General features: G+C 40.0%; 1 protein-coding gene across 1 annotated transcript in view; it reads left to right on the top strand.

Moving 5' to 3' along the window:
* The window catches only part of LOC122562308 (sulfotransferase 2B1-like), a 35,290-nt gene that overhangs the window by 18,511 nt on the left and 3,793 nt on the right, over window positions 1-12,986 (top strand). Inside the window, exon 5 of the mRNA XM_043715160.1 lies at window positions 3,368-3,548. Within this exon, the coding sequence (XP_043571095.1) occupies window positions 3,368-3,548 (181 nt within the window). The remainder of the gene's footprint in view (window positions 1-3,367; window positions 3,549-12,986) is intronic.

Below are 12,986 nucleotides of genomic sequence, written 5' to 3'. Positions count from 1 at the left end.
GTGAGTTCATGGAATTCCCTGCCAGTAGCAGTGGTGGACTCTCCCTCTTTATGGGCATTTAAACGGGCATTGGATAGGCATATGGAGAATAGTGGGCTAGTAGGTTAGGTGGGCTTGGATCGGCGCAACATCGAGGGCCGAAAGGCCTGTACTGCGCTGTATTCTTCTATGTTCTATGTTCTATGTTCTATGTTCTATGTTCTATGTATTCTCACCCTGAAAGCTGATGTTGCGCTTGCCTTCCTAACTGTCAAGTGAACTTGAACACTAACCTTAACAGACTCCTGAACTAGAATTCCTAGATCTCTTTATGTTTCAGATTTCTGAAGCCTTTCCCCATTTAGAAAATAGTTTACGCCTCTACTCTTTCTACCAATGTGCATAACCTCATACTTTCACACAGTGTATTCTGTCTGCCACTTCTTTGCCCATTCTCTTGCAAGCTTTTTTATATTAATATCTAGCTTACTCTCGCAGTACATCTTCTCTCCCTGGCCCCTTACTGATTTTTTTTTAAGTTATCCTCTGCTGGTCTTTAAAGGTTTCCTAATCCTCTGCCTTCTTATTAATCTCCACCACAGTGTCTGCTTTTCCGTTTGCTTTTGTGCTGTCCCTGACTTCCTTCGGTTACCTCCCCTAACTATGCTTCTTTTTCCTCGGGATAAATTTCTTCTGTGCATCTCAAATTAACTCCAGAAATTTCTGCTATTGCTGCTCCACTGCTAGGCTCCCCTTCCAATCAACTCTGGCCAGGTCATTCCTCTCTTTTCTCAATTGTAATACTGTTACAGGGCAGAAGTGGGTACTGTAGATGCTGGAGGTTAGATTCAAGATTGGAGTGGTGCTGGAAAAGCACAGCAGATCAGGCAGCATCTGAGGAGCAGGAACATCAACGTTTCGGGCAAAAGCCTTTCATCTGTAATACTGTTACATCTGATTCTAGCTTCTCCCTCAAATTGCTGGGTGAATTCTATCACATTCTGGTCACTGCCTCTGAGGAGTTTCTTCAGCTTAAGCTCCCTAATCAAGTCGGCTTCATTGCACGTTTTTATCCCAAACTTATGAAATAAATACCTAAAGTGTCACAATTATTACAGACAAAAACTGCAGAACTCTGAAAATACACAGTAACATTGAGAATATACAGTGGTTGTTGAAAATATTTAAATATTTCACAATAGACTGATTCATTCTTTCTTTCCTGAGCCAAAATGGGAAGATTTCCTGGCAATCATACTCAGCTGTTATATTTTCTGATGTTCTTCGGAACGTATTTTGATTTGTTGTTCTCACTAGAAGAACATTCTGCTATTTACACACTTAATGGTGGCAATCTCACTTTGCTGTTTGGGAAATACAGTGAAGGTATCTTCAACTTTTTGCAACACAATATTCTGATGTTTTGCCAATGTCATATTCTGGGTGACTCAAGATACAAATGAAGACTTCTCTAAAGATTCTTGATCTTTTACTTGCAGTACTGATTTTTCTTGTATTCTGTCACTCTTCAATTTCTTGTCTTATTGCATTCACTCTTTTGAGGAATCCCCGCAGAATGGAAACAGGCCATTTGGCCCAACAAGTCCACATTGACCCTCCAAAGTGCATATTACCCAGACCTAACCCCCTACACCATCCTTGCAACCCAATACAGCCAACATACCTCACTTACATATCCCTGAATACTATGGGTAATTTAGATTAGATTAGATTACATTACAGTGTGGAAACAGACCCTTCGGCCCAACAAGTCCACACCGACCCGCCGAAGCGCAACCCACCCATACCCCTACATTTACCCCTTACCTAACACTATGGGCAATTTAGCATGGCCAATTCACCTCATCTGCACATCTTTGGACTGTGGGAAGAAACCGGAGCACTCGGAGGAAACCCACGCAGACACGGGGAGAACGTGCAAACTCCACACAGTCAGTTGCCTGAGGCGGGAATTGAACCCGGGTCTCAGGTGCTGTGAAGCAACAGTGCTAACCACTGTGCCACCATGCCGCCCACATGGGCAATCCACCTAACTTCCAGATAAAGGGCTTTTGCCCGAAACGTCAATTCTTCTGCTCCTCAGATGCTGCCTGACCTGCTGTGCTTTTCCAGCACCACACTCTCGACTCTAATCTCCAGCATCTGCAGTGCTCGCTTTCACCTAATCCACCTAATTTACACATCTTTGGATTGTGGGAGGAAACCGGAGCACCCAGAGGAAACCCATGCAGACACAGGGAGAATGTGCAAACTCCACACAGACAGGGTGGCCTAAGGCTCAAATCGAACCTGGGTCCCTGGTGCAGTGAGGCAGTAGTGCTAACCTCTGAGCCACCATGCCACCCTTTTTGTTGTCCTTTCTTTTTTTTTCCATTGCTGTCAACTTTGTCTTTTGGCCCTACTTTCATTTTCTCTGGCTCTGAATGCTACAAGTAATTGCATGTAAAGTCTCAGAATATCACATTTTATTGTTTTCATGCAGACTGGGGGGGGGGGGCGGAATAACAACTAAATGTGAAAGAATGTTGAGATTTATGGGGATAAATTTATTCACTTTTGTTTGGAATCTAAGGTACATTTGAATTATTATGTCAGTAGGGACATCATGTGCACAGGAAAATTGCACTAATTCATTGTAAGGAATATATCCTTAAATTGGATTTTAAAATGAACAAATATTTATCGTTAAAAAGGAACACTGAGCTACAAACAGGTGAGTAATGAGACCTTGAAAGCTGCTACCAAGTACATATTAGGATGATGTGATGTACATATGTCATGGTCTAATGATAGAGGGGAGAATTTTACCACCTTACACAGGGCACATAAAATTAGTTAAAGCTGTGGCAGTTTGGGTCCTCAGACACTCAGTCCTGCTATCAGGGAATTTTACAGAGAAAGTGTAAGTCAATAGACCAGCTTGCTGTCAATATCCAGAACTTTTATTCTGGCCTTACCTGTGGACTGAATGAGTGTTCAATCCAATGCGAAGCATAGAATGTGAAAACTATTCTGAAGGTACTTTTTCACTTACCATTTCAAATCCAGTAATGCACTATATAATTTTTTTTTGTTTTTACTTAAATGATTTACTTGCTGATTTTCTTTTAGTTTGTTCATGAAATACCATGAAAATATCCTAGATTTTGAATTGAGAAGAGCTTGACATTGATTAAAAAAAAAGTTTCAACTATTTACCCTTGTGTCTTGTTTAATTGCTATAAATCCTTTGGATATCTAATAAGCATATTTAATCTACCTCGCTGAATGCATTGGAGCATTGGACAATTGATAGTAATGCTGATTAAAATGTGAAAAAAAAAGACCTTTTTCTAATTAATAAAAGGACAAAAACATTTATTTTCAGGATATGCGAAGTGCTTTGTTGAAACTTAAAGAATTTCTGGGAAAGCAACTCAGTGATGATGCCATTGAGAGAATTGTGACCCAAACCAAATTCAACAACATGAAGCAAAACAAAATGTCCAACTACAGCTTTGTGCCAGAAGAACTGATGGATCAAAAGAAAAGCAACTTTTTACGAAAAGGTAACTTGGATAGGATTCTTTTTGTACATCTGAAGACTTATTCAAAACTATGATGCTAGTAGGTTTAATGATTTCATGGTCTGCTACTTCTGAGTTACTGAGAAATGGCAGACGTTTTATTTCTCATGTTTCAGTTGGTTTACTTTTTGATTTTTTTTTAAATTGTGCTTTCTCTGCTGCCCTCTGTGTAAATAATGTTGTTCAAGAATGGCTACCTTCAGTTAAGCATGTGTTAGTCTAGTGCAGTACATGATAGTGCACTAATTCCTCACTTAACATTTTAGTTGTGTTCTTGAGAAGTGCAAATTTAAATTAAACAGCGTTGAGCAAATAAGATTTTCTCATTACAACCAATATAAAGAAATCTTTCAGTACAGTGAGTTATGTCCCTGTCTCTGAGACATGTTCTGAGTTCATGTTTTCCTTGAGGCCAAGGAAGATTTATTCATATTATAGCTAAATATGTTGAGTGCAACATATGCAGGAGGGAGTCCTGGTCAGCCCTGTAATGAACAAAAATTGGAGCCTCTGCTGTTAAGAGCTCACAAGAATAATATTTATACTGTGTCTTTATTAAATTGGGTGGCACGGTGGCTCAGTGGTTAGCACTGCTGCCTCACAGCACCAGAGACCCAGGTTCAATTCCCACCTCAGGCAACAGTCTGTGTGGAGTTTGCACATTCTCCCCATGTCTGCGTAGGTTTCCTCCGGGTGCTCCGGTTTCCTCCCACAGTCCAAAGATGTGCAGGTTAGGTGAATTGGCCATGGGAAATTGCCTGTAGTGTTAGGTGTAGGGGTAAATGTAGGGGAATGGGTCTGGTTGGGTTGCTTTTCGGAGGGTCGGTGTAGACTTGTTGGGCCGAAGGGCCTGTTTCCACACTGTAAGTAATCCAATCTAAGATGCATGTCTGCAGTGAATGCCTCTTGGTAGAGGTCACATGAGGCACTTTAATGCATTATTGCATTTCTATCCAAAAATTCCCCTTTCCTTAGAAACATATTGCATACGTTTTCATCTATACTGAGTTACTCGAGTTACTCATTATAGACACACAACTGTTTTCTTGCATTAGCAGTTTATTTTTAACAGCTTCTGCAAATGCATCGCACAGTCCTTGAATCATGCCAGTCTCTTAATAGTACAAGTGTGTGTTGTCATTAGCTGTTCATCTAGGTAGTATTCCTTCTCCAGAGAATATGGTTCCCTTATCAATTGCTACCCCAGTAACTGTTGTTAAACCATATCCGTTGCTGAGATGCTGTGCACCTCTGCAACTGATCTGTAGTCTGTGATTTCACATTGTCCCGATTGGTTGTGTACATTAATAGCAAACTTCTCCAATTTGGCATTTGGGAAAGTGTATCTGGTTGTTCACCTCTGACACTCATGATCAAGCTGCCAACTGCCCTATACATCTCCCAAATTGTCATCTGTGTTGACTTATGTTTAGAACATTGAAGGTTCTGTCCGGCCTTCCAGTGCTCAACTCCGGCATTGATTTGGCAATTTTGTTAAAGTGAAATTTTTGTTCTCTGCTTTTTTTGTTAAATTTTTCATTCGTGCTTGTCACTACTCCTGGCTTAATAGCTATTGGAAGAGTAGTTTGGGTGTGTTGTGACATTAGTTTTAGTAGTTGTTTTCCCATGTGAGAATTGCCTTATATACACCTGTGTTCGATTTGCTCAATTTCTCTGATTCCTTTTTTTGATTTTAACTGCTGCCTCAGCCTTTCCATTTGACACAAAATAGTGTGGAAATGATGCATAGTGTTGAATTTCTCAATCCGTTATGAAGTGGCTGAATTTGTCATTCATGAACTATGGGTCATTGTCATCCTTCACAATGTCTGGAGTGTTACCACAACTAAAGTGTGCTTTCAGGCTTTCTATAATCTCACCAGTTATTGTTGTAGTCAAAATAGTAGTCTATGTTGATGACAAGATAATCAAATCCTGCAAGACTTAAGAGATCTACTTCCAGCTTCATCAGTGGTCTGTCTGGAATGTCATGTTTCATCAGCAGTTCTACAGATTAAATGGGTTGGTATTCAATACAAGCACAGCTATGGCTGATATGGTCAAGGAATTGGTTTTGGCCAATAGAGCACTTCTCTTGTCTTTCTCAGACCCTTCTCAATTCCTTGGTTATTGCATGAATGCACTTTAACATCTCTCTTAACATCTTAACGGATGGCTCAGTGGCTCAGTGGTTAGCACTGCTGCCTCACAGCGCCAAGGACTCAGGTTTGATTCCTGCCTCGGATGACTATCTGTGTGGAGTTTGCACATTCTTTTGTATCTGTGTGAATTTCCTCCGGGTGCTCTGGTTTCCTCCCGCAGTCCAAAAAAATGTGCAGATTAGGTGAATTGGCCATGCTAAACTGCCCATAGTGTTCGGTGTATTAGTCAGGGTTAAATGTAGGGAAATGAGTCTGGGTGGGTTACTCTCCAGAGGGTTGGTGTGGACTTGTTGGGCCGGACGGCCTGTTTCCACACTGTAGGGAATCCAATTGAATCTCTCAACTACTCAGGGAAAATGACTCTCTGTCCTTTGTACAATATGCCATCTTGACCTGTCTTTTTTTTTTGTCCAAAATGCTCGCATGACCATCAGAATGAACCTAAAGATTTCAAGCCATCCTTTCATCACTGCTACTTCTTGCAACATTTGGACAGCTGCATCTTGTTGGGTAGTTTAGTTTATTTGAGTAAGACTCTGTTAGATTCAAATGTCACTTCTGGGTTGACAAATGACTGCAAGAGCACATTGAGCTTCTGCTTCATATTGAAGCTAGAAGATTTCACACTGTCATAACATACTCGACTTTCTTCATGGGGTGTGCTGCTCTTGATGGTATGTCAATGATGAACATTTGTTTCCCTTGCTTGTATGTCACAGCCAGATGGTATCTCCATAACCAAAGAATGTTATTTGCAGAAGCTTTTGGAGCAGATAGTAGTAGCTTGAGAAAATGCTTCCATGGTTTGTGGTCAGACTCAACTGTCACTTTATAAAAACATACACTACACAAGTAGAAATAGACCTTTAGGCCCGTCAAGCCAGCTCTGCCATTCAATAAGATCATGGCTGAACTAAGACCATGCCTTTCACATTAACATACCCACCTACGCCAATAACACATGATTCTCCCATTTTACAACAATCTATCTATCTTTGTCTTAAACGTATTCAATGACCTCGCCTCCACTGCCTTCTGAGGTAGAGTATTCCAAAATCAAGCAATTTTCAGAGAAACAAACTTCTTATCTCAGTCTTGAAAAGGAGACCTCTAATTTTAAAACAGTGCCCCCTAGTTCAGGACTGATGATCAAGAGAAAGCATTCTTTCCAGGTCCACTTTGTCAAGGGTCTAATATACTTCAGGGTCTAATATACTTCAGTCAAGTCACCCCTCCACTCTAAGCCCCAGTGGAAAAAGCCCCAGCTCTATTCCTGATGAAGGGCTTTTGCCCGAAACGTCGATTTTCCTGCTCCTCGGAGGCTGCCTGACCTGCTGTGCTTTTCCAGCACCACTCTAATCTAGAATCTGGTTTCCAGTATCTGCAGTCCTTGTTTTATTTCCCAGTGGAAAAAGGCCCAGTCTGTGCAACCTTTCCTCATAAAACAATTTTCTCATTGCAAGCATCAACCGAGAAAACCCCGTCTAACTGCTTCTCGTACATTTAAACCCTTACCTTAAATACAGAGATCGAAAGTGTAAATATTATTTGTGATATGGTCTCACCAATGCCCCATATGACTGAAGCATACCATCCTTACTCTTGTGTTCAATTTCTATTGCAATAAAGCATAGCATCCCATTGACCTCCTCACGTGTTGTACTTCCATACTAACTTTTTGTGACTCATGCACTTGAACACATAAATCCCTCTGCAACTCAGAATTACATAGTCAATCTCCAGTTAAGTAATACCCTGTATTTTCTGTTCTACCTCCAAAATGAACAACTTCACATTTTCCCATATTATATATAACTTGTCTTTATTGCTTGCAAGTAAGTTGTGGTGAAAATGTTCACCAGCAAAACCAATCAAAATAATTCAGTACAACTTGCAAGGGCAAATGCATAGCCGACAGGCAAGGATGCTTGCTGGCTGAGTGAAGCTGGATGGTACTAGCAGCTTTCCAACTCCATTCTGGGCATGGTTTGAGTGATGCAAATGGTTCGGTATGCCATTTAGGATTTCCACAAATCCAGAGGACAATCCACACAGACAGTTTCAGATAGTCAGTGATCTTCCCAGAGTGGAAACTATAGTGAAAGACTTCTTTTGCAACGTGAGCAATCTGCATTCATGCCCTAGGTGCAAATGCAACCAATTGTCCCTGTTGAATTAGGGATGTTCCAAGTCCTATCTCACTAGAGTGATACAACAGGAAGACTTCTTCATTTATCGCAGAATATTTCAGTGCTGGAGTTGCTGTCATTAGTTGCTCAATTTGAGCGAATACCACTTCTGTGCCCCAATTCCACTGCATGTCCTTGGCAGTGAGTTGGTGCAATGGTTCACACTCAGACAAACTGGGAAAAATTTTGCAAAGTTCTGCAGTTGATGACTCTAATACATCTTTGCAGTGCTCTTGTATCTGTAGGTCACTGCATTACTGTTTTAGCTGTCACCTTTTCACATTGGGATTAGATCTTTTGCTGTCAGTGTGTGACCTATATACATGAATTTCGGCATTTTTAAACTACAGTGTTTTTTTTCTTGTTCAGACTTATCTAGTCAGTTTCAATTGTCAATCACACTAGAGTTTAATTGCAATTAGCAATGGTTTCTTCCATTGTAGAATCCACAACCATGACTTGCATTCCATCCACTGTAATTTCCACTTTGGAATGTTCACCAACTATCTCATGCTGTTTGCATTGATACCCCTCTAGAGCTTTGGAAATGTCAAAAGGCATACAAAACTATCTGCATTATTCGAACAGTAGTGAGAAAGCTGCTGCTTTCATCTAGCTTCACTTTGCGCTAACTCTGCTTTGAATCTAGGTTAGTGACTATTGATGCCAAATCCCTTTGATTGGAGTAGTGAGATCTCTTCAGAGTTTTACTTGGATCAGCACATACTCCCAGCTTTCCAGGTTGTTCCATTGAAGACATCGTAACCCTGTAAACACAATGTTGTATTCCTTTGGGATCTGTTCCTGAATTAGAAACCCACAGTCACTGCGATCTAGAAGATCAAGGGCAGCAGGTCCGTAAGAAAGCCACCAACTGCAAGTACTCCATTAAGTAATGAATCATCCTGTTAGGATCCCAGCTGATGTTGTTACTGGACAATTCAGATCCCCGACTGAAATCTGACTTGATGGATCATTTTTGTTTTTGCTTTTAACAAGGTGATCTCTCACTGAAGCATAAGCCCACAATATTGCGGTTTAGGTCCATCAATAAAGCAAGTTTATTATTGCAAAATAAATGAAGATAAAATAGAATCGACCAACTATTTATCTATAACACAAATTTGAAGAATTAGAAACATCCAGTTGGACACATTACCATTAAAACACACTCTTACAGATCCTAAGAGTACCCCTTTACAGGATATACACCAAAGAGAATCTCCTTTATCACCTCTTACAAGGTTAATTTAATTGTGACTTTAGGTCCTGGAATCTATTTGGAATCTTAAAACACCAAAACTTAACTTTATCAGCTTCAAATAAGCCCTTCAAGATTTTAGTCAAACACTTCTTGCCTGGAACTATGACTAATTTACTTACTCTGAAGTAAACTATTTGTAACAAATCTAAACTATCTTTTCTCTATTTCTCTGGAGTAACTACTTTATACACCCAGCTTCAGCTGACAGCCATGCAGAACTGCCCCAAACTAAAATTGAAACGTTTCTTATCACCCTATGGGTAGTACTGCCTAGGCTTAAAGTTCAGAACCTTCCATCAGAAAAACGAATATACTTCATGGTGTACTTTGTGTGCTCATAAACTTCCCACTGTAAACAACAAACAATGAATTCTTGGAAGCTTTCCATTGCAAACATTTTAAAAGGAGTCACTATGGCATAAATACTTACAACTTAATCATTAAACCTCTTCAGACAGACCAAACACTCCATATACCACCAATTCAAAAACTAAAACTCAGAAGTAACTATTTAAGTATATTGCATTTCATTTCCAACCCAGAATGAAAACCTATCTTCAAAACGCATTGTCATTACTCATCAAATTAAAAACCTTTGAAGTTACTAAGTTCTTGTCCTGCTTTTTTTTTTAAGAAAATCAAAAAATTGTGGACACTGTAAGTAAAGGCTTCTTCCATCCTGTTGATTACTACAAAATGATGTAGAACTAGCAGTTGAAAGTTTTTGTTGACTCGTGATCAGTCTCTTTGAAAAATAGCTGACAAGCTGTTCAATTCCCATCTTATTTTGCAGTAAAACTGCCCCACAGTGTCGCACCAACAGCTAGTTTGAATGACTTCTCCCACTGAAGCACAGCTAAAATCAGTGTGATTGTTACCCCAGCTTTCAGAATTTCAAAGGCACATTGACACTTTAGCTACCCTTCACATGGTATGCCTTTTTAGATCAACTCTGTTAAAAATGCAAAGACAGTGTTCGAATTCAAAACAAACTTGACATAAAATCCTCTCATGCTAACACAACACAAATTTCGTGTTTTGTCCTAAGCAAAGAAAAATCCAAAATAGCCCATAATTTTACTTTTCTCCAAGTTAATTGGCCTTGTCCCAGTGTGGAACAGAGAAATTATATTTGCCTTTGCTTATGCTTTGAGTGAAGGAGGAAAGCCAATAAAGATATTGAGTGATACTGGAGCAGGTCAGTCACTGATGTTGGCTAATGATACTATTTTGTCTTCCAGAGGGATTAACAAAGGGGAAATATTAACTGCGGGTATACATGGAGATGACAAACCAGTTCCATTATACATAGTTGAACTAAAGAGTAATGTGGTAAATGGATATGTCGTAGTGAGACAAATTCCTATTGAAGGAATTGACTTTATTTTGGGAACTAATATTGCAGATTTAAAAATATTGGCAACACCAAGATGGTAAAAAAACCAGTGGAAGTAAAAGAAACTAAAATCTTACAAAAAAGGAACATCCTGGATTGTTTTCTGACACTGTGTGACAAATCTTAGGCCCATAGAATTAGACAGGAAGAAAATGAGTCCAGTTACTAAATTGTTATGGGATACAAGTTGAAAATGTAACTAAAAATGAGAATGAAGAGAATGAGGATGATATATTTAACCTGTTTTATTTACAAATGGATTTGGAATTGAAAGAGTTACATAAACAGATTACTTTGAATCAGAAGAAATACCTAATGTTATCATTTAAAGTATTCATTCGGAAATGGAGACCACCTGAAATAACAACTGATGATTTATGGACAGTGGTCCATCAGCTGCTAGTTCTATCTGAGTATCCTAATGATCTACTACAAGTTACTCATGAAATTCAAATGGCAGGTGACTTAATATTTTAAGCTAAGACTTTAAGCATATTCATTGCCAAATTTACATAAGGTTGTAGTCAGATGTGGAAAAAGTGGGGTCTGCAGATGCTGGTGATCAAAGTCGAGAGTGTGGTGCTGGAAAAACACAGCAGGTCAGACAGCATCCGAGGAGCAGGAGAATCAATATTTTGGGCATAAGTCCTTCATCAGGATTCCTGATGAAGGGTAATGCCTGAAAAGTCGATTCTCCTGCTTCTCAGATGCTGCCTGACCTGCTGTGTTTTTCCAGCACCACACTTTCAACTATAGTCAAATGTGCCAAACATGTCAGGTAGTGGGAGAACCACAAACTTCAAATAAACCTATGTTTTAAATTCCACTACCAGGTTTAGAAAACAACTACTTAGCAGGATCTTAATAGACTTTGTGTACCCATTTGACTGAACTATTTGATCAACCACAAAAAATCAATTTGGTTATAAATTTGGTAAAGCACCGAACTGATGACCAAGAATCCATCAGTGATTGTTGGAAAAGCCATCTGGTTCACCTAGTCTATCACCTGATGAAGGAGCGTCGCTCCGAAAGCTACTGTGCTTCCAATTAAACCTGTTGGACTATAACCTGGACTTCATCAGCGTAGTGTTCTAAGATGAAACAGACTTAGCAGCATCATTAATGACATTTCTTCCATCATTAGGTCAAAAATGGGAATGACTGCACAGACTGCACAATGTTCACTATTTATGTGGGAAAAGATTTGCTAACCCACGATAGGCCCACAAAATCAAATTGGCCAAATTGTACCAACACACCCAGAATTCCCGAGCAGCTCACGAACTGGGTCAGACGATACGCAGACAATGGAATACGCCTTCAAACTCCCATGGACATGACAGAGATCTCAAAGCCCTCAGGGCAGTTTCACGATCCAGCAGCAGCAAAGCCAGACAAAGAGTAGGGTAGCCAGATAGGCACCTCAGGACAATCGAAGCACCTCACCACTGCAGGATAGACTTTAACACCTACCTGTGAAGATGAATGGAACCATTATACTATCAGGATGTTGCATTGTGTGAAGGAACAGGACATCATCCGATAAACTGTTTTCCAATTAGTACCCTTGCAACTAAATTTACTCCATTTTCAGAAACATTATAATTTTCCATTTCTTAATCAGTGTCATTGTGCAGCATTACTATAAAACTGGTCTCATCCTTAGCTCTGGGAGGAGAAATCAAATTCTCTGTGCAGACTGTTAAAAATCACACAACACCAGGATATAGTCCAACCGGTTTAATTGAAGCACATTAGCTTTCAGTCCAACCGGTTTAATTGAAGCACATTAGCTTTCAATTAAACCTGTTGGACTATAACCTGGCGTTGTGTGATTTTTAACTTTGTACACCCCAGTCCAACACCAGCATCTCCATATCTGTGCAGATTGTCAGTTCTGTGTCAGCTAGCCTGTTTTCTCCTCCAGTGATATCACTTGCAATAAACTGTTTGTCAATTTCAGTTCGAGCTGTGTTTTCTGATCTCTAACCTATTGGGCAAATTTCTCCGACAATTTGTGAGACCTCAGATTCTGTCCAAGTTCAAATGCAACAAGATCTGGACAATAACTAGCCTTGGGCTGACAGGTACCAAATAACATTCGTGCCACACAATTACCAATCTATTGAACAGTTGAACAGTTCATCCACTTCACCAATACCTTCCAACCCGACCTCAAATTCACCTGGAGGAGAAAGTGAGGTCTGCAGATGCTGGAGATCAGAGCTGAAAATGTGTTGCTGGAAAAGCGCAGCAGGTCAGGCAGCATCCAGGGAACAGGAGAATCGATGTTTCGGGCATAAGCCCTTCTTCAGGAATGAAGAAGGGCTTATGCCCGAAACGTCGATTCTCCTGTTCCCTGGATGCTGCCTGACCTGCTGCGCTTTTCCAGCAACACATTTTCAG

Source organism: Chiloscyllium plagiosum, chromosome 24 (assembly GCF_004010195.1).
Source record: "Chiloscyllium plagiosum isolate BGI_BamShark_2017 chromosome 24, ASM401019v2, whole genome shotgun sequence".
Classification (NCBI taxonomy): domain Eukaryota; kingdom Metazoa; phylum Chordata; class Chondrichthyes; order Orectolobiformes; family Hemiscylliidae; genus Chiloscyllium; species Chiloscyllium plagiosum.
Note: the sequence above shows the minus strand (reverse complement) of the source record. Positions and strands in the feature narration are given on the sequence as shown.